Genomic DNA, 20,064 nt, shown 5'->3' on the forward strand with positions numbered 1-20,064 from the left:
TCAACCAAATTAACAGTTTAAATATCTAATTAACTATTAAGTATTAACTATACATTGGCAAAAAAGAAAAAAGACAATCAACTATATAAACTAATATGAGGCTTCCTATGCGTGTAAACGTTCTTTTGGTCCATGTGCATGAATGTGAAGTTTTTCAAATAAAATATTTTATAATTCTGACAGTGAAAATGTAGATAATTACCACTCTACGGAATGGATCATTATAAATGCAAAATAATTTTTGTTCAACGAATTAGATAAGACAGTGTTGGAAACGGAGGTTCATAATTGGGATTCTTCACAAAGTTTGGCCATTATTTGTCTGATAAGGTTTACGAGTCAACCTCAATTGCAAGGTTTATATATCTAATACTATTTCACTCTTTCCCTCCATAAATAATCTGTTGCTTGGATTCTCTACCACATCCACTGTCCTGCTTTTTTTTGTGACCATATGTCTTCCTCGTTCCTCCCACGAATTTGATATAAATTCTGGGCCTTATCTAAATACATATTCTTGTTCACTGGATGCCCAACTTTTGAATAATGGACTGGACTGTTTGGGAAGCAACGGGCTGACAAAGCTGGTCTTCCTTACGGTATCACTGTAGTGTACGGAGCCCATTTCATCGAGATTGGCTCACACCATGTACTGGTGGTGTGTGTTGTTCAGTTTTCTTTTTCTTTTTTGTTGCCAAAGGGGGAGTGGGAATTTGAACTCTGATACTGGGTGTTAAAGAATAAATGCTCTCAACCACTAGAGCTACAATCCCCCGGGTGTTCTTCATGTATTATATTGTTACTTACTAGCTAAAACAACAATTATGAGGGCATGGAGCCATTTGCTGGGAGTGAGCTTGGTATATTGGTGGTGGTGTTCAGTTATTACTAGCCTCTAGACGTGTCTCTGCCTTTTCCATTGCGTTTTTAAATATGTTTAAGTTCACTTCCAAGTGCTTTCATTCTGTAAGCTTTGAGATGAAGCTAGTGAAACATTGGTTTCAGGTGCACTACTAGCTACCTAGAATATAGGAAATGACCTAGGACTCGGCAATCTTGTAGGCAAGATAATAGTTTATTATATATTCTATTTCTTTTAACCCCATTGCCATTATAAAAACCCAAAAACAAAACAACCTAATATGAATATTGGAGACAGAAATCCAATCAGGAGAATTTGGCACTTGAAAATAATATAACCAAAATTCACTTGCCCAAGAAGAAAAAAAATAATTATTCCATGTGTATGGAGTAGCTTATTCCATCTCTTAAAATGACACTCTTAGGGTCACTCCTTAACAATACTGATTCGAGCCAATTTGACAAAGAAACCTTGATTACAATGCAAAAAATTATTTCCAAACTAGGTCCTCCCAGAAGCAAAACATTGAAAGAAACCAAAGGCTAGTTCACAACATCAACAATCAGCTTGCGGGACTTGAGAACTGACCACTTCAAGCGCCGGTAATAAGCAGCTTGAAGTAGTGCGAGTGAGAGAACAAAAATCCATTTGAATCCCATCTGCATTTAGGACACCTAATGTCAGAATTTAATAGTTTCACCATGGTCAATCAGGGAAAATGGCTTAAATGCAAACATACCAGTTTTCTCTCTTCCATTTCTGGTTCTGCAGCCCATGTCAAGAAGGACACAACATCTTTCCCCATCTGCAACAAAACATCATAAAATAGTTTGAGATACTCTTTAAATAACAGTACACCCACACAGATATAAACAGATATTTATATCATGAACCAACCTGAGCCTCAGTAGCAGGAGTACCATCTTCATACTCAACAGCACCGTCATTAAGCATTTTAGGCATGGCAATTGCTCCCCCAGGAAAGTAAGGATTATAGTGCAGACCCTCTCGGATCTACAAAACCAGTTAATTCTCTTCAATTAATAAGAATTACAGCACATCACCTTCAATGGACAGAAATATAAACTATGTGAACAGCGAACACATGCACATCAAAGCAACAAAACAACAATAAAAAGATCACAAGGTCTACACATACGAAATGGCATTTCCATTTAGTCATACCCCAAAAATTGATAGGAATTAAATTGTAATCGTGTTCCCCAATAAAAGGTGTTGGATGAATTCACAAAGTAAAGCTATGCAGCAGAAAGCACAAAGAAAATCATGCATCAGATAAAAGGTTTTTGCAACTTTTGTCCCATCACATTTCAAAACAGTCGGAAGCACAAAAAAAAAAAAAAAAAAAAAGAATAATGTACATCTTGTGGACGGCACCGACGTGTAAAATCATGATTATAGTGCAAATTCATATAGTATGTAAGCCTTTTTTTTCAAGTCCATATTCTCCTCTTTCAGAATAAAACTATGAATAGAAATTACCGAAACACCAGCTGGAGGATCACGGTAACCAGTGAGGAGGGCAAATACATAATTCTGACCATTGTGACGAGCCTAAAAGGAAATGGGTGAGTTAATTAAAGGGTAGACAGAAATTACATATTATAAAGAATTGATTAGCAGAAGACTGAAAGTACCTTTGTAATAAGACTTAAATCTGGAGGATATGCCCCACCGTTAGCAAACCTAGCTGCCTGCTCATTTGAATATGGCTCAGGGAATCGGTCACTGAGTTTACCAGGGCGAGTGAACATCTCTCCCTCATCATTAGGCCCATCAGCTACCTCAATCTCAGCCGCCAAAGCCTTGGTCTCCTCTTCCGTATATGCAACACCCACCAAATCACGGTAAGATACTAAAGACATAGAATGGCAGGATGCGCAGACTTGCTGGTAAACCTGATGACCACGACGAATCCTGCCCAAATATAATCCAACTTAAATCATCAACCAACTGCATCACTATATAGCATTTCAGTTACAAAGGAAAACGACATTCTTGTTTGGGGGGCACCAAAGCACAACGCAAAAGATGAAGGCTTAAGATAAAACCCAAAACATATTGGAAAAACTAACTAAGCAGAAGATATTATAAGACTTGACTCTGTCAATCTGTGTTTCATATTGAGTGATAACTTTGTATTCACAAGAAAATAGATAAATGCACAAACAAAAAAACGTCATGGGTTCTGTTTGAACTCACGAAGCATGATCATATGAGCTAAGGATTCCCTGGTGAGGCCAGGGGTAGTTTGGGCACTCTAATCCATGTTCAGCCTCATCAGCAGATGCTACAGTTGCAAAACTTAAAAGTCCTGAGACACCTGCGCCAAGGAGCGCAAGTGCTCTGAAGGACTTCAGCCCAGCAGACCCAACATCACCTTTCTTAGGTATTAGAGAAGACAAAAATGGAGAGGCCTGCAACATCAGTACAGCAACCATTATTATGCTAAACAGAACAAAAGTATGATATTACAATGAAAGAAAAAGTCTCAAGTTGGTATTAAATCAACCTTCCAAGTTCTTATACTATAGAATATCAACATAAATGATTGTTTTCTTTCTCTCTAATAAATGTGAAATCACACTTTCTCTTAGATGCACAAATAACTCAGAACTCATTATTGAACTAACATAAACCTATAATTCCTGGATGTTATCGTCAGTTCCAATTAATGTAATGTACACGACCGGAAAAGTGGAATCCCCGGGAAAAAAATAAAACTTTAAAAAGAAAAAAGAGGGGGGATGAAGGATTCTTACAGTAGATTGAGACTGAAGTTTCCTCCTCAATAACTGGTGGATCGCTCCTCCAGCCATTTCAGTCAATATTCCTGTCAATTCAACAAAATCATAAATAAATAAAATTGAACAACTCACAGGTTTAAAAAAAAAAAAACCTCAAAAATTATCTATTTGTTTCTAACACTATATTGAGCGATGGAGGGTGAGAGAAGGAAAAGTCTTATTCATTCAACTGCCTATAACTATTCCAAAATATCACTATGATAAAAAAATAAAAATAAAAATAAAAAACAGTATCGCAAAGAAGCGTACGATTCATTATTCAAACAGAATCATTATACAAACAAATCATATTTTCAAGCAAACCGTAAGCTCATCTTTCTAAAACTCGCAATCAGCTACCGTTTTCTGATTGGAAAAGTGAGGAAGATAAAATTTTGACTAGCGCAATAAATAGCTAAGCATAAACAGATACATTTAACAAGCCCTAAGTCGAAAGGAGAGCACAGATCTGAGGAGGGTGGACGGGATTAGAAAGTGAAAGTGAAAGTGAAAGTGAAAGTGAAAGAGAGGGATAGAAGGAACTCACAGTCGGACGGCGACGGGCTCTGAGATTGGAGGGTCAAGGAGCTGCCGCAGCTCAGAGATCCAAACGAAGAAGAAGAGGAGAAGCTGAGGAGGACCAAAGAACTGTTCGTTCGTTGTATGCGAGAGAAAATGGGGAACTACGCCTTTTACTCACACACATCCGTCTAAGGCTCTAATCTTTTAGTAGCGAGATAGGTTCTGGGCTAATGGTGGCCTTAATGGGTTGGGCTTTCTCAATTTCCATTATGAGGTTAATGCCGAGCCACGCTTTCTTTTTTAGATACGGTCCTTAATTCAACACACGAAATCATAAATAAATGCTTCAAAGCTCGACTTCCCAATCCCATGATATACAACGTAGTATCCCTCCCCATCTCAAATGTGGAAGGCTGTGGAACTACGAGTTCACTTTGGGTTGGGCCTTTTTGAAAATGCTTTCGTCGGTGTTTTACTCGTATCTTGTTTAGCAGTATTTTTGGAAGGTTGGAAACGCTTTTATTTGCATTTGACAAAAAAAAAAATTAAATAAAAGTGATTTTAGCTTATAAAAGCACTGAGAAGCCATTTTTGAGGAAGAAGAGATTTTTTTGTGTAATCGATGCACTGTTATGTGGTGTAACAAGTATATGTGATTATTTATCATAATATAGGTGAATATTATTAATATTATACCCTAAGAGAGATAAACATATTATCTAACAATACCCTTACACATTGAATTTGTTATATCACGTAATTACACAAAAAAAAAAACTCAAAAGAGAGAGAAGCACCAAGTGCCCCTACCTAAAAAAAGGACCTGGATCCTCTGCCAGGCAAATTGTACCAGGCAATGTGCCTGACTTTTAATCCCAGCCCTTTAATAATATCTAATGGCTGAGATCTTACCATATTTCTAAAGGCTTAATCACATCATTGCCCCCTGTAAGATACACTTTTTTTCACTTTGCCCCCTGAAACTTAAATCCTCTCAGTTTGCCACCTGAACTTCACAAAGTTGTTGCAAAAGACCCTATGCCGTTAATTCTGTCAATTTTTCCGTTAAAATAGTTGACATGGCACCTATATGGCATGAGTGAGACCCTTTTTTAGTTATGTAAGATCCATGTAGACAAGCAAAATTATAAAAAATTGACATGGATCTTATTATTTTTAGTTTAAAAATTTTTTTTTTTGTCCACATGGATTTTACTTAACTAAAAAAGGGTCTCACTCATGCCATATAGGTGTTACGTCAGCTATTTTAACGGAAAAATTGACAGAATTAACGGCATAGGATCTTTTGCAATAACTTTGTGAAGTTCAGGTGGCAAACTGAGAGGATTTAAGTTTCAGGGGGCAAAGTGAAAAAAAGTGTATCTTATAGGGGGCAATGATGTAAATAAGCCATTTCTAAATGATCTCTTTTCAATAAATTAATATTAAAAAATAAAAAGATAAAAAAATAAGAAAACCCAAAAACCATGATCCCAGCCCAGCCCACTGTACCACCCTCCTCCTCCTCCCCTTTCTTTCTCTATCCCAGCACGGCGCTGGTGTAAGCGGATCCCCTGGGTCTAAAAACCACTTCTTCTATACTCAACCTCTTAGAATACATCTAGGGAAGTTCTGAATTTATGTGGGCATGGTGGCTGAAAACAAAAATTCATCTTAATATCTGCAAAGCAGTGGTGTTTATTGTTTAATATCATTATTACTTTATTATACATCACATTCATGAAATTAAAGATTCAAGAAAGGGAGAAAAACTGAAGAAGTGGGTTTTAGAAAAGAAATGCGTGGGAAAATTTCAACAAGAAAAAGCCCTACACCATCAAGATATGTGGACTGCGATTTGGAGAAAGAGAGAGAGAGAGAGAAGGGAAGAGAGAGAAAGAAAGAGGAGGAGGTGGGTCTGCCGTACTGGGGAGGTGGTGCGGTGGGATGGGTTGGCCTGATGACTTTTTGTTTTTCTTATTTTCAATTTTTTAATATTATTTAATAGAAAAGAAGTAGTTTAAAAATGTGTCAAAATCTCAGCCATTAGATATCATTCAAGGACTGGGATTAAAAGTCAGGAACATTGCCTGGTACAGTTTGCCTTGGCAGAGAATCCAAGTCCCTAAAAAAATAAGATTTAGAATCTATTTGATACTATTTCTTATAAAGCGCATATAAATATTTATAAAAATTGTTTTATGTAAAAGCACTTTCACGTGCTTCGGAGTCCAAAGTCCAAAGGCGGGTACACCATGTCACAAACCATAAACCCGGCAGCCATCAGTATGCTTAAAAAACAGCCAACTCGAACCCCTTGATTTTAAACATGAGTAGTTCATTGGAAATAGCAAGAAGCCATTAAAAGCACATCCGAAGCTGCGAAAGTGAATGAAAACCATTGGCGCCCGACTCTTCTGCTCCTGGAAATTCCTGTTCAACAATTTTCTTCTCTTTCACTTAGCACTCTCTTTCTTTCTCTCTCTCTCTCTCTCTCTCTCTCTCTATATATATATATATAAATGGGTTACTACGCATTATGGGTTTGGATGAACAATGGCCAGGTTTACCCACAACTACACTCCTCATTCTTCTGCAGCAAAATGGGTCGTTCTAATGTCTTGCACAGGTCTGCTTGGAGCGGCTCTCATTGCAGATGTTCTATGGGCTTCATCAACCACTTCTTCTTCTGCGTATTCGTTTCTTTCTTCCAATTGGGCGCTTGACAAAGCTGGACTCATGGTCGTACCCAATACCACCGCCAACGAAGATGCTGGTGAGGTGAGACTGAGACCTCTTGCATCAAATGCCCATTTTTATTATACACATTTGCATTTCTTATTTTTTTTGTATGTATTTTGAATTTCGGGTATCAGCCATATTGTTTCCTGTGAAATCTGGTTTGCAGGAAATTTAGAATAAAAAATGGAAACTTTAATCTTGAGCTTTATAATTTGTGTTATTTTAGAAAGTTAGAAGACTTATCAGATTATCATTTTTACTGAGGATTGAAATGCATTTACTGTTTTCCTTATATATATATATATTATATATATGGGGTTTTCTGGTTTGGCATTTTGATAATTGCTGGTTGATTATGAACTGTCTTCTTAAATGTAGAAAGAATCTGTGATGGACAAAAAGGATCGTGCTCCTGAGAGATTACTGTCTGGAACTTTTGCTGATATAGCTGCACCTGATTTACCATGGGAGGAAATGCCAGCAGCACCAGTGCCCCGTCTTGATGGAGCTTCGATACAGATCAAGAATCTTTTTTACGTGTTTGCAGGATATGGTACAATTGACTATGTGAGGATCTTTATCTATCTTTGATTTTTTGCTTGTGTGTTATTAACCAATTCAATAGTTGAATGTGATTTACTTTTCGAACTGCTGGTTTTGATGTTCACCGTTTAATGCCTGTGTTTGTGTTATAGGTGCACTCTCATGTTGATATATTCAATTTCACTGAAAACAAATGGGTAGAAAGGTTTGATATGCCAAAAGAGATGGGGCATTCACATTTAGGAGTGGCCACAGATGGGAGATACATATATGTGGTATCAGGGCAATATGGTCCCCAATGCAGAGGGCCTACAGGTTGTACATTTGTGCTGGACACAGAGACAGAAATGGAACACTATGCCCCCATTACCTTCCCCTAGGTAGGTAATTTTGTCAGGTTTTGCGTTAATCATGCTATGCATTACTCTATAGAAATACACTATAGATCTTCCTTCATAGTTCTTTATTCAATCTACAAATGGAACTCTAACATCCTAGCTCGGTTTACTGATTAAGGTGATATCTTCTTTTTATCTGTGTGGTTACCCATAATCGAATAACTGTGTATAGCTTGAAGCTCAAGAAATTGCTATTGACTTACTGAGGTTATTTCCTAGTGCTCTATTGTTGGTAGTGGTAAGGGTTGGGGATGAAACAATCTTTTCCTTGACATGAGATGGTTTAAACTAGTTAGAGTCATTGCTATTACAAAATATTCTCTTTTCCTGAGTTGTATTAATAGCTGTATTTTATATTAATTAACCCAATCAATTTATTTTTCACCAAAATGATAGGATTTAACAAGAGAGTTTGCAGGTATGCTCCAGCAACTCAAATATGGAGAGGCAGACTCCATGTGATGGGTGGCAGCAAAGAAAACCGCCATACACCTGGTGTGGATCACTGGAGTATTGCTGTGAAGGATGGCAAAGCATTGGAGAAACAGTGGCGGAAAGAAGTACCCATTCCACGTGGAGGACCACATAGGTTTGTGGAGTACCCCTGACTCCCTGAGTATTACCATCAATTTAATTCCCTTGTAAAATTTCCTCTTAGCCACTCAAATACTGCGAGTTTGTATTTAATATTTTCTAATCATGAAATTCAATCTTCTAACAGGGCTTGTGTTGTGATCAATGATCGCCTCTTTGTTATCGGTGGTCAAGAGGGTGATTTTATGGCCAAGCCTGGGTCACCAATTTTCAAATGCTCCCGCAGGCATGAGGTATTATTGTGTTTTAGTTAGACTACTGTCCTTGGATTGGTAATTATCTGGCTGTAATGTTCATAACTTTCATGCTACTTTCGTATTGTACTTGGTGTATTGGTTACCACAGTTATTTTGGCATGGTGAACAGAAGAATTGGCATTTGTTCACATATCTCTTAAGCACTTGCACACCTCTTATAGCGTCAGTTCTCACTGTTTCAGGTGGTTTACAGTGATGTTTATATGCTGGATGCTGAAATGAAATGGAAAGCATTATCTCCTATGCCAAAACCGAACTCTCACATAGAGTGTGCTTGGGTAATTCTCAACAATTCAATTATCATCACTGGAGGTACAACAGAAAAGAACCCAGTGACTAAAAGGATGATCCTTGTTGGGGAGGTCTTCCAATTTCATTTGGACTCGATGGTATTGATCTTCTCTATCATTAGAAGACTTCTAATTTTATTGGGTTCATATTAAAAAAATTTGGCATCTTAAAACAAGAGGTGACAAGGTTACAAACTGATCACACTTTTTTTTTTTTTTGCCAAAATGTCATTCCTATGTTTATCTTACTTAGGATGGAAAAAATTGAAATTTTTTGTCTATTTGTTTGCTACAGAATTGGTCAGTGATTGGGAGGCTTCCCTACCGAGTGAAAACCACATTAACCGGTTTCTGGAATGGTTACTTGTATTTTACATCTGGACAGCGGGACAGAGGACCAGATAATCCACAGCCAAGGCAGGTCGTTAGAGATATGTTTAGAACCAAATTGAGTTTGTAGCCTAACCAATTTTAACATTATTTGAGATTCTCATTGCATTTCTTGTCTTAGTTATTAGCCGTAATGTAATTATTAGGTCGGGTCAATTTTGTCAATTTTTCATTTTTCTACTTTTACTAAATAGTTCAATTTTGTCAATTGTGTACTTTATGAACTTGCGCACGCCATATATGATACTTCTTTTTGTAAGATACCTGCACTTCCAAAATCATGCACTCACCAGAAACCAAATTTGAATTTGTATTGTTATTGTCGGAGGATCCCACAATGATGCAGCTAAAATCAATATGATTCCAATATACAGGGGTATTGGGCCTTAAATCCTGATATTATGTCCTTCAATGAAGCAATTAAAACCATTCTTCGCCAGCACCACACCAAACTTCATAAGACAGAAGGGGAAAAAAAAATACAGAAACCCTCGGAATAAGCTCATAAACCTCTGAACAATTGATCGAGATAAAGAAAATATTATAGTTTTACAAAAGAGGTATGCATTCTGAACTCAGTATTGTACAAGGAACACAATTGAATTTAAGATTGGTCATCCCAGTTTACATTTACAGGGAATGGCCAAGATTACATTGGCTACCAAAATTATCAAGGCATCCTTTCCTTCCTACTAGTTCCTTTTTTTTTTTTTTTTTGCCTTTTTCCCTTTACAAAGTGGTTATGCTCCTACGAAATATAGCCACATCATCTGAAGAAAGCAAGAAAATAATTAGGGGAGTATAAGATGAAGAGTGGAAGATCAACTGGCTAGCATACCAGTAGAAGGAATTCACAGGTTACGGAATACAAATAATTGATCATCTCGTTGATGCCTACTAGGGCCAGTGACAGATCTTTCAGTATTCCTTGGCTGCCCTATGCATTGCCCACTTCTTAGATCTACCTGCAAGGATACATATTTTAATATGGGGGATATTGATCTATGAAAGAGCAGTAGCTGCATCTGATCTACTATGGAACTTTTATATTCTGAATAATCACCTATGAACTTCATTAAACAAATTTTAAACTATGAAACAGATTAGAATTCAAATTGTTTAGATATGTTCAGCCAGTCATGAAAAAATCAAAATAAAAAAATATAATTTATTTTGATGTTTGTAGCAAAATATCATGAAGTCACATAAACTTTGGCAGCACGTGTCCAATATAAAACCCAAATTTACAATTCATGCAGGCAATTTTTTGATCTGTTAACAATCCAATCAGAAACTAAAATTAGTGAGAGCATTGTTGCTAGGACTCCGGACAGTCCTTTAATAAGCTGCAATACATTATCCAGCAGATGCAAAGGAATTCAAATCTTTCCAAGGGAAATAATATAAATAAGGGAACTAAAGGATGCCCCAACTTTCTCCTTTCTAAGTTCCTTTTCCCAATAATAACATACACACAGACAAACTGGAGGTCCTGGATTCCCATGGTATCCCAAATAATGATTGATTCTTCAAGACATAATATATTATCTAGCAAAGTTTACATAACAACGCAATTTGAACAGAAGACATAGTTTCAAAGGTTTACAACATTCTTTTTCAATTTCCATCTCACACTAAGGCTTATCACAACCATAAAATTCAGTTTCAAATTCTTCATTTAAAGATATTTTAATCAGAATCTTGCATCTTCTAAGAGGTTTCAAGTTTTTATTTTTCCATTGCTTTTAAGATTATAGCCTATAGGGCTAACTGAATAATTAAATGTTATTAGTTTTCAGGTAATTTTGTAAGATTTGTTCCTATATGCAGATTTTTGCTCTCTTGCTTAGCATATCCCGACAGATTCATGAAATTTCAATCAATTTACCTGCTTAGGTTCTCCCATTTGAACTAATAGACCAAGTATTGCAGAGAAGTTTCATAATTTTGCACAAAAAGAAATTAGTGGTGTCTGCAAGCAGCTCATCCAAATCAATATCATTGCAAACAACAAATACATAAGCAACACACACATGAAAAGATATCACAAATGGGAGAGAGAGATAGAGAGAGAGAGAATGCCTTTTATTTCAACAAAGGGGCATAAGGGGCCGGGCATGGAGATATAGTGTCATCTGGTAACTCGTTTATCAAATCAACTGTCACCTGCAGGCATGCATGAAGTATTTTCTTTTCTGACCTAACAAGCTGTGTAGCAACTCGCTTCTTTGGATTCAAATTAGCATCAGCCAACTACATAAGAGAGAATATTAATTAGAACTCAGTTAGCAGTAAATTGGAATCACGACTAATTTGACAGATCCAAGATTACCAAAGACTCATCTTCACTCAAGGTAGTTGGATAGCTAGCCAGCCGTGTTCTAAAATATGTAGCAAGTTGGTCCAACACTGCTCGTTCCATACAAGGACTCACCTATAATATCCAATATATGTCAGCATAAAAACTCTGGCTTTCTTTATAAGACAAAAAAAGACATATTTACCAATTAATTAAGTAAACTCCACAAGGTTAATCACACAATTTTGAATTTCATAAAATCAAAGGTATAGGTATGTAGCAGTCACCATATGCCAGATAGTTAAACTCTGTAATAGCATGAAAAAATAATACATTGAAGAAATCTATCCCTGAACTTTTATTTTTCATTTGACAGACAAAGAAAAACTCATACTTTGTCCCCCAAGCAAGCAATTGATAATGGCCCTTATCAAAGTTCCTAAACATTCTACAGTTCCATTCTCTTTCGAAGTAGTGCCATCCAATTATTTTAAAGAAAATCCTTTTGCTCTTAAAAAAAATGTGAACTTACTGGACAAATTGGACCTTGAGAAGAGATAACAGACTGCATATCCGAAGGATCTGAAACATAGCCCAGTCGCAGATAAGGAAGCATATCTAAGACAGTTTCTTTTTCCTTTCCCACATATACCTGAAGCAGGGAAGGACATTAAAAAACTAATGGAAAACAATCATGTAATAACTTTCACTTGTAAAACAGTTGCAAATACAAACCTGAAAAATTTGTACTGATAATTTTCCATTTCTTTGAGCAAACATTCTTTTATCTTGATATTGTGGATCGTCAGTATTCAAAGCTGCCTGGAACACATAGAACATGTGGTATATTCAACACATTTGACATAAACAGAAAGCTGCAAGCTTGCAATAGAAAACATCCAGGAGTTTACCTCAACCACCAAGCGGTCATAAGAATTATCTTCATCAACAAAACCGTAGTTTATAAGCAATTTTGAATTAGGCTGTGGCCCACACCTGCAATATTTTCCCAAATTTACAATTTATCATGAAAAAAATTAGATTGTAATTGTGGTAGCTACATAATCTTGAGAATTGTAAACAAGTGAAATAGCATACCAAACAGCAATAGATTCCCCTGCCTTATATGGGCGATCCACCACTAATTGAACAGCACCATCAACAGCTGTCAACATTGCCTTGCAGTTGCTTCTGTAAGCTAACAATGGGGGTCCAAGAGGAACTAAAGCAAATCTCTGAGCCAAACTAACTTTCTGCATTCAAAAAGGGGAGAAAAATTTGGATGCCTCTCAACTTAGAAAGACGGCACGAGAGAAGGGAGGAGCAGTTACAACACAATTTATAATTTTTTTCTTATCTTCAACAAGTTATATGTAACTAGAAAAACAATTACCGGATTGAAAGACAATTTACCTGCAAATGCACTACACAAGACTGAACTGCAACAAAAGCTTGTTTGAATATCTCAAATGGGAATGCCTCAGTAGGAATATCATATGGGTATTGCTGCACAATGTAAATAAAAAAAACACAATTAAGTCATATAGTTTGGCTAAAATTCTAATGTCAGTTAAGCATTCTCGAGTATGACCTGAAATAGGGATCCAGCCATAAACCAGACAGTGTCAAGCTCATTATATTCCCTTTTAATTCCTTCTTCCCTTACAAGAACTTCGGCCTGATTCATCACAACACAACAAGAATGTACATGGAATTATAGAGCATTAAGTATTCCATCAACATACTTGGCAGAAGCATAAACATAGACTGTAGCAAGAATAATTTTACAGAAATTAAAGGAAAACAAGCATAAGATACCTTTGTGGGGCTGCCTGTAAGATAAGCCAGTTCAGATTCTGACCATAAAAGGGGGGATTCCACTGCTAACTGACCCCTCCCTCGCTGACGATCAAGCTCTCTTATATAGGAATACCAAAATGACTTCTTTCCTTGTTTCTTCTCATACATCAGATACAATGCCAAGCATGCCAATTCCGATAATTTGTTTGTGGTTAGTAATTCCGCTGCATAAAGAATTAAGCGGCAAATACAAGTTAGTTTACTGGGTTAGTCCTAGATGCTCAACGAAATTAATCATGGTATGACATGCCAAGTTAGCGACTTTCTCACATAGAGGCATAGATGCAAATATACATTACTATATTCCCATATGCGATATACTATGAACAGTCATTTTAAGCACCCCTCCCACTCCTGCTCTGTGAATTTGTGAATAGTCCACAAATTTTGGACAAACTAGAAAAGTAGAAATAGTAACGATAAACACTGCACCTTACCAATTGTTTCGTTCCCCAACACTCTCTTAAGCGTTACAATTAAGGAATCCGGCACCGAGAATGCAACATCACCAACCTTGCAAAAAGAGAAGAGCACAAAAAAAAAAATTGAAGTCCCACCAAGAAACTCAAAGAACAAAAGAAGAGAAAACCAATGGATTAAAGAGCCAAAAATTCAGATATTCACCTGAAGATCTTCGCTGGCAGCTACGTAATGAATGGGCCAGTGTTCATCATGCGTAGGTTTTTCTTTGAGCACGACCTTGCAAGGAGGTAACCCATTCTTGTGCATCCAAGATTTCAAGTCTTCGAACTCTAGCTCCTCACCTTTCTTGCTCACAACCTGACGATGCTTGCCGTCCTCTTTACGCGACCCAATCAAGGTCTCGGAGCTGGAGGCCGAGCACAGATTTCTTCGCCGAATTGATGTAAAAGAAGGCACAAGCCTATTGTGACTCTTCCGAGCTGAAATCGAAACCCTGGAGAGAACCAGGAGAGGACGGTGCGAAGACGAAGAACGAATTGGCGACAAAACGTATCGTTGATGAAGAGGACTGACCTCCATTGCAGAGTGGAGGTGGGTTTTAGGGTTGGATTTAGATTTGCTTGAGGTTGAAGAATTCACAGAGAGAGAGAGAGAGAGAGAGAGAGAGAGAGAGAGAGAGAGAGAGAGAGAGAGAGAGAGTGGGCGAGTGGGCGAGTGAGCGAGTGTTACGAGCAATGTCTTTGTTGTTGGAAATGGAAGGTGTGGTCGAATTTCGGAATTTGAGATCTTTTGGAGTAAGTTCCTGTTTGGGTAGGGGGATAAGAGCGCCAAAGGGGCAAAAAGGGAATTATCGCTGTAATCAGATTGGAGGGAAACCAAGATTATTTCTTGTTTCTTCTGAACTGACAGTTGGGGACCTACAAGGCTACAAACAACTAATGGGAGAGCAACTCTAACTAACTGTGCTCTAAAACTCAGCCCAACAGACGACGAGCCAAACGGTCGCCATTTTTGGAGAATCAAAAACTGGCAAAAGCTTCCCAAATCTTCTAGCGGGTAGAATTTGAAATATTTGGAATTCTAACGGTAAGCAACAGTGCTTTTCTTACACAAAATCAATTGCTCTGTAGCCTATTGCCAGTGAGAAATTAAGATAACTAGGTCAAATTGAAATCAATTATAAACTTTTAACCTCTTTTTAAAATTTTTAGAAATTTAACTCTCGAGTGCTCGAGTTTCTCTCTAAAAGAGCTCAAACACTCCTCGACAACTACTCGATAGGGTTCGAATACTACTCAAGGAGGGTTCGAGTACTTCTTAAGAGAAATTTGAGCACTACTCGAGAGTTAAAAGTTTTAATGACAACCAAAATGAATTAGTTTTCCAAATTTCTCATTGCCAAATGGGTTTTGCTACAAATTCTTGAACTTGAGATTCAATTGAAACGACGGGGACGAGAAAGGAGAATTTCGCCACTATATATTAAGCATTAGAATGAAAATCAAAGAACCTTTTAACCATCTTTCTTTTTTAAAGACTGCATTGTGAATGAAAGGCACTTCATCAGACCAAAAAATAAAAATGTTCATAAGCTGTACTAACTATTGCTTCGTACAAAACATCTTTAAGCTCAGTTTCCCACATGAGAGTGGCAACAAGATAAACTGACAGAAAGCTTTGTTGTTGATTGTCTTACCACTGCGAATTCATAGTTTCGGCTTGCCCACCAATGCGTCATCTCTAGACACATTTTTGGATAATGAATATAGTAAAAAATTAAAAATAATTGAAACAAGAAAACGATAAGACAAAACATGGCCAAAACTAGTTTTATCACTACACATGATTACGCAGAGATACTGCTATTCATTTGAGAGAAAATGACCGAAAATTTTCCATCTCTCTGCACAAGGAGCCAAAAAAAAACAAGTGTCCAGCATCTTTGTCATCACCATTCACCACTTCAGGTCGTTACATTCATATGTTAAATTTCTGAGGAACGCTATCGAAATCATCAAAGTCAAATCTCTGTCGCTCTCTCCCAACCTGACATAGACCGTAATTCATTTGAATAACGATTAATAATAACCAGTTCAGCTAACAATAAGGAAACAATATTCTCACCTTTGCTAGGAACAAAGGATCAGATGAGATGTTTTCATCCATAGCAGTCAGCTTCCGTGACAGTGCCATTATCCTGAACGAAGAGGAAAGAAATAAAAAATTAGAATGGACAGAAGTGCATGTTCACCAACTGGAATGCCCTGGTGATGTTACATTTCAATGGAAAAATCCAGACATTCAACAAAAACATTCTATCATCTATCCCACAGTGGATATGATATGGCACTGTAGCCAACATTATGACAAATTAGAGTGGTATATTTTATTAGCTATAACGAACTACAAGATATCCAAACAATTTACCTCTGTATTGATGAGTCAATATGTTCAATCATCTGACAGGTTTTATACTGTTCAGGATCCTCGAGAAAACTAACCATTCCATCCTTCTGGTTGATTGTTGCATATATCTCACCATCTTGGATCTGTAGTTCGATAAGAAAATGTTCATTTAGGATACAATACTAAGATTTGTAAAACCAATATACAAATATGAAATACCAATATTCCATTGCTAGTACTTCTGATTTACCATTTGTAGCACATGCATTTCTGCTTCCTTAGCGCTGTTTAGTTGAACTGTGTTGGCTATATCTTGGAGGGAGAGAGTCAAGTATGTCTGAGTCAGTCTCTGAATGTTTCGCTTATACATGGAAGCTACTACCTGCTTCACCAATCCAAGATTGTTGTCCTGGGGGCAAAACAAATTTCCAAAGCCTAATTAAGAATTAAGATGGCTGAAAGATTTAAGTGACAGACTCGTAAGTTACAGAGAATCATATTTCATCCACTGTGTCTTCACAAACATCCAAGGCTTTGACATATGATGGAAAACTCACACATGCAAACTTGAAGTTGAAAGAAGAGGATGAAATTTATTATAAAGAGCTCACATTTTCAAACTTTTCCCTGCTTTTCTGGACACACGTCTCCAATTCTTCAATTTTTCCAGTGCTATAGCTATTGGCCAATTCAATGTAGGGCTGCTCAAAAAGACAGAAAACAACCAAATGAATATATAATACCTAGAAGCATAGCTCCAGGAGAGAACAACAAGAAGTATTAGCAAAAATTACAGATGAAATACAAGTAAAATAAACACAATCATATTCTTAAAAATGGGGCCAAATTTAATAAACTATGTGAGAAGTTCAAATACATTCTATATGTGTATCCTTTCAAGTAGTGGAAACACAAAATAACAAACAATAAGTATAAAAAGACGTTGATTCCAATAGTTTAGTATTGTTACAAAACGTTCAACTAAACACCAATTAGAGGAGCAATGCTACCCTAAAATCAAGTGCGTGATTATATCAGGATTCAAAAATGTAGAAATTACAAAGGGCAAGATTCTCAACTTTAGCTTACCTGACAAAAGTTCTTCAGATTCCTCTGAGCTACTGATGATGTGTATTTCGGGAGACTGGTAGAGAACTGTCACCAAGAATAAAACAGTTTATCCTCGAAGAAATGAACAGCATGACGTTTATCCTAAATGATATTAACAGCATGAAAATATAAACTTGCCAACTCAAAACTATGTCTATGCAGAGAGAGAGAGAGAGAGAGAGAGAGAGGGACAGAGAAGATTGGATGGATAGGTAAGTGGATCTATGAAATAAAAAGCATACCTGTCCATGGTGAATGAGGGAAACCAATATATACTTTTTGTATGCTTCAACAGCTATAGCATTAATAGTAGACATTGGGGCTGTTACAACCTGGAAAATATGATTGAGCTATTAGGATTGACAGATAAGTTTTTAGTTTCATATTGTAGATAATTTAGCAGGTATAAAGAGGTTAGCTGATTATAGATCACAGACATTGTGTAGAAGCTCCAATGCTTTGCGAAAACGCTTCTGTCCTATGCATATCATCCCCCTACCATGATGTCAAAAGTGAATTATTGACAGCAAATTTCCTTCGCAACATCAGATCCTCAAAGTTTGAAGCATTAAGAAATCTAAAAAGATTAATGAAATTATGCATCAATCATCAAACTGATGAATCCAATTTATTAAGAGGATTCTGCCATCCAGCATATAATGGCTCAACTCCAGTTTTACTTTACAAAACTAATAAAGTAAAGCTTCGGCTAATGAATTTTATATAAGCCTGGACTAGCTCAATGGCTTCACTGTTCCAGGCCCTCTTTCCATGAGATATGCATAACCACAAATTAAATAAAATAAATCTTCATAAAGCATGCATCAGTTCTCTTAAGACTGATGTAATCAAATTAAAAGTGATTTTATATCATCAAATTTCTTATGTTCTAAAGAATAAAAAATGAAAAAAGATATGACATTTCAACCCTCTTAACATGGATATTTATCATTCACCTCTCCTAAACTCTACAAAAAAAAAAACTCTATTTACCAAAAAAACCACAAATTATCCCTGAATAAATGGTTTATGGTAATAAAGATTTCCAATCTCAAAATTTAGGTGATATGTTCCACTCTCTAGCAATATGACAGAATTTCTAATCTAATGAACCAAAAAAAATGAGAAGCAAATGTAGAGACAACCACTGCTAATGCATATAGCATTATGTTTAAGAACATTCAGTTACCAAGAGAGTTTCCCATATGCAAGAGCATGTCAACCATAGTAAAGGTAAGAAATGTCAAATGAAGCAAAGAACAATAGCAAGAAGCAAAGGCATAGATGAAAACAAATGCCAACAATGAAAAGCAGCTGAAATAAAGACAAATACTAGGTAGAAAGAGCAAACCACCCGTAATAGCAATAGAGAAAAAGGTCCCTTGGCTGATCAACCTCAAAAATGTCATCATCTAAAATGGACAAGCCCGCTTTATAGCATTTTGACAACAAACAAAGAAGAAGAAACTCTGGATGCAAGGTAGTCAAATGTTCAGAGGAGGTCTGAATTTTCCGAATTGCTGTCAACATTGGTGCCACTCCTCGCAATGGGGCTTCAAGCAGCATAACTTGATCTTTGAACCTCCTGCAAACAGATATAACTGCAAACCAACAAATCAACAAGAAGAGGAATGAGAAATACAATTTAACAACGTTTACACAAGTCAAATCAAAAGAATAAAGATTCATACATTTATCTGATGCCAAAGTAATCTGCTCCCTAGCACAGGAGTTGATAAATCTGGCAATGGGTAAGACCAGCATACTCGCTTGCTCCTTCGAAAACGAATCAGATGAGCATGCCTCTCTGTCACCACATGCATACACCCCCATCATAGAAAGTCAATTTCTACCAATTTTCCAAGCCGGTAACTAGGTAAAATCTTAACCAAATTAAACACATACTATTAACGATATTGACAATCAAAATGTGTTTGATCCTATGCCTCGTTTGGATGTCAAACCAAATTACACCTAATGCAGCTACCGTTCTCAATTGACTCCATTCGAACAGTTCATCTCTCTTTTCATTTTGTTTTTCATATTAAACCTTTTAAACGCAACAGATATACAATTAGGTTTTCTAAGTCAACAAACAGTGGATTAGGATGCACAGTTCTCACATGCACTCTCGTCTGATAATCAAACCCTAACACATTGTGTACAAAACCGTCCGACTAAACCCTTGCACATCAAATATTGATCAAATACATAAATAAATTTAGAAAAAATAGTATTAGACTGGACAAGAGCCTCACAGAATGTAGAGGTATCCGAGCGAGTGCTTGGAGGGGTCAAGCTGGTCCAAAACAGGAAGCAACCGAGCCGACTCGGCGCGGAGCGAGTCCTCCGCTTGCTTGAGAATAACATGAAGGTGCGAGAGGTCTCCGGCGCTGCTCGATAGACCTTGGATGTTCGTCACCAGAGATTGCACAGAGTCCATGATTGAAGGACGAGTTTTCGATTTCTGCGAACCCGGAAGCAGAGAGAGACGAGAAAAAAGCTTCAGTGCCCCCGAGTTTTGTTTTGTGAATGTGTCTGTGTACCCTCTGTGTATACGC

The 20,064-nt window shown here is 37.0% G+C and overlaps 3 protein-coding genes and 1 pseudogene across 5 annotated transcripts; 1 reads left to right on the plus strand and 3 right to left on the minus strand.

Annotated features, from left to right (window-relative positions):
- Nucleotides 1-1,167: 1,167 nt before the first annotated feature.
- LOC147288884 (Cytochrome C1 family) lies at nt 1,168-4,388 on the minus strand. Its single transcript, XM_086239848.1, has 8 exons — nt 4,217-4,388; nt 3,646-3,716; nt 3,086-3,300; nt 2,521-2,800; nt 2,366-2,437; nt 1,760-1,876; nt 1,602-1,667; nt 1,168-1,521 (listed from the first exon to the last, which is right to left on the minus strand). Exons 2-8 carry the CDS (start codon nt 3,700-3,702, stop codon nt 1,405-1,407), a joined length of 924 nt encoding a protein of 307 aa, XP_086095974.1. The 5' UTR covers nt 3,703-3,716; nt 4,217-4,388; the 3' UTR covers nt 1,168-1,404.
- A 2,152-nt stretch (nt 4,389-6,540) lies between these two features.
- LOC147288885 (kelch repeat-containing protein At3g27220-like) lies at nt 6,541-9,612 on the plus strand (annotated as a pseudogene). The gene is made up of 7 exons (XR_015121918.1): nt 6,541-6,972; nt 7,312-7,500; nt 7,629-7,856; nt 8,293-8,463; nt 8,596-8,701; nt 8,908-9,114; nt 9,311-9,612. The product of XR_015121918.1 is annotated as a kelch repeat-containing protein At3g27220-like (transcript).
- A 290-nt stretch (nt 9,613-9,902) lies between these two features.
- On the minus strand, nt 9,903-14,755 carry LOC147288886 (Rubisco methyltransferase family protein). 2 transcript variants are annotated; one of them, XM_086239912.1, is made up of 13 exons: nt 14,189-14,755; nt 14,002-14,077; nt 13,523-13,728; nt 13,296-13,382; nt 13,118-13,210; nt 12,803-12,957; nt 12,616-12,700; nt 12,440-12,526; nt 12,237-12,356; nt 11,738-11,839; nt 11,488-11,658; nt 10,281-10,370; nt 9,903-10,175 (listed from the first exon to the last, which is right to left on the minus strand). In XM_086239912.1, the coding sequence occupies exons 1-11, from the start codon at nt 14,564-14,566 to the stop codon at nt 11,491-11,493; spliced, it is 1,557 nt and encodes a 518-aa protein (XP_086096038.1). In that variant the 5' UTR covers nt 14,567-14,755; the 3' UTR covers nt 9,903-10,175; nt 10,281-10,370; nt 11,488-11,490. The 2 variants fall into 2 exon arrangements, with proteins under 2 accessions (XP_086096038.1, XP_086096039.1); XM_086239913.1 differs by having other exon boundaries at nt 10,244-10,370.
- A 1,123-nt stretch (nt 14,756-15,878) lies between these two features.
- On the minus strand, nt 15,879-20,050 carry COP13 (Proteasome component (PCI) domain protein). The gene is made up of 11 exons (XM_086240454.1): nt 19,762-20,050; nt 19,195-19,310; nt 18,858-19,104; nt 17,941-17,998; nt 17,746-17,835; nt 17,483-17,548; nt 17,005-17,094; nt 16,644-16,802; nt 16,415-16,536; nt 16,112-16,184; nt 15,879-16,033 (listed from the first exon to the last, which is right to left on the minus strand). Exons 1-11 carry the CDS (start codon nt 19,944-19,946, stop codon nt 15,965-15,967), a joined length of 1,275 nt encoding a protein of 424 aa, XP_086096580.1. The 5' UTR covers nt 19,947-20,050; the 3' UTR covers nt 15,879-15,964.
- Between the last annotated feature and the right edge of the window lie 14 nt (nt 20,051-20,064).

This window comes from Dryas octopetala, chromosome 4, assembly GCF_963921425.1.
Source record: "Dryas octopetala chromosome 4, drDryOcto1.1, whole genome shotgun sequence".
NCBI lineage: Eukaryota > Viridiplantae > Streptophyta > Magnoliopsida > Rosales > Rosaceae > Dryas > Dryas octopetala.

What these genes read in the sequence shown, in the direction of transcription:
- LOC147288884 (XM_086239848.1), bottom strand. Translation starts at nt 3,702, where the DNA reads ATGGCTGGAGGAGCGATCCACCAGTTATTGAGGAGGAAACTTCAGTCT. An exon ending in AACTTCAGTCTCAATCTACT is followed by an intron (nt 3,301 to 3,645) that starts GTAAGAATCCTT and finishes CTGATGTTGCAG; the next exon opens with GCCTCTCCATTTTTGTCTTC. An exon ending in AGCTCATATGATCATGCTTC is followed by an intron (nt 2,801 to 3,085) that starts GTGAGTTCAAAC and finishes ATATTTGGGCAG; the next exon opens with GATTCGTCGTGGTCATCAGG.
- LOC147288886 (XM_086239912.1), bottom strand. Translation starts at nt 14,566, where the DNA reads ATGGAGGTCAGTCCTCTTCATCAACGATACGTTTTGTCGCCAATTCGT. An exon ending in GGGGAATCTATTGCTGTTTG is followed by an intron (nt 12,701 to 12,802) that starts GTATGCTATTTC and finishes AAAATATTGCAG; the next exon opens with GTGTGGGCCACAGCCTAATT. An exon ending in TATCAGTACAAATTTTTCAG is followed by an intron (nt 12,357 to 12,439) that starts GTTTGTATTTGC and finishes TCCCTGCTTCAG; the next exon opens with GTATATGTGGGAAAGGAAAA.
- COP13 (XM_086240454.1), bottom strand. Translation starts at nt 19,946, where the DNA reads ATGGACTCTGTGCAATCTCTGGTGACGAACATCCAAGGTCTATCGAGC. An exon ending in TTTCTCTATTGCTATTACGG is followed by an intron (nt 17,999 to 18,857) that starts GTGGTTTGCTCT and finishes ACATCATGGTAG; the next exon opens with GGGGATGATATGCATAGGAC. An exon ending in GCAGGGAAAAGTTTGAAAAT is followed by an intron (nt 16,803 to 17,004) that starts GTGAGCTCTTTA and finishes TTTTGCCCCCAG; the next exon opens with GACAACAATCTTGGATTGGT.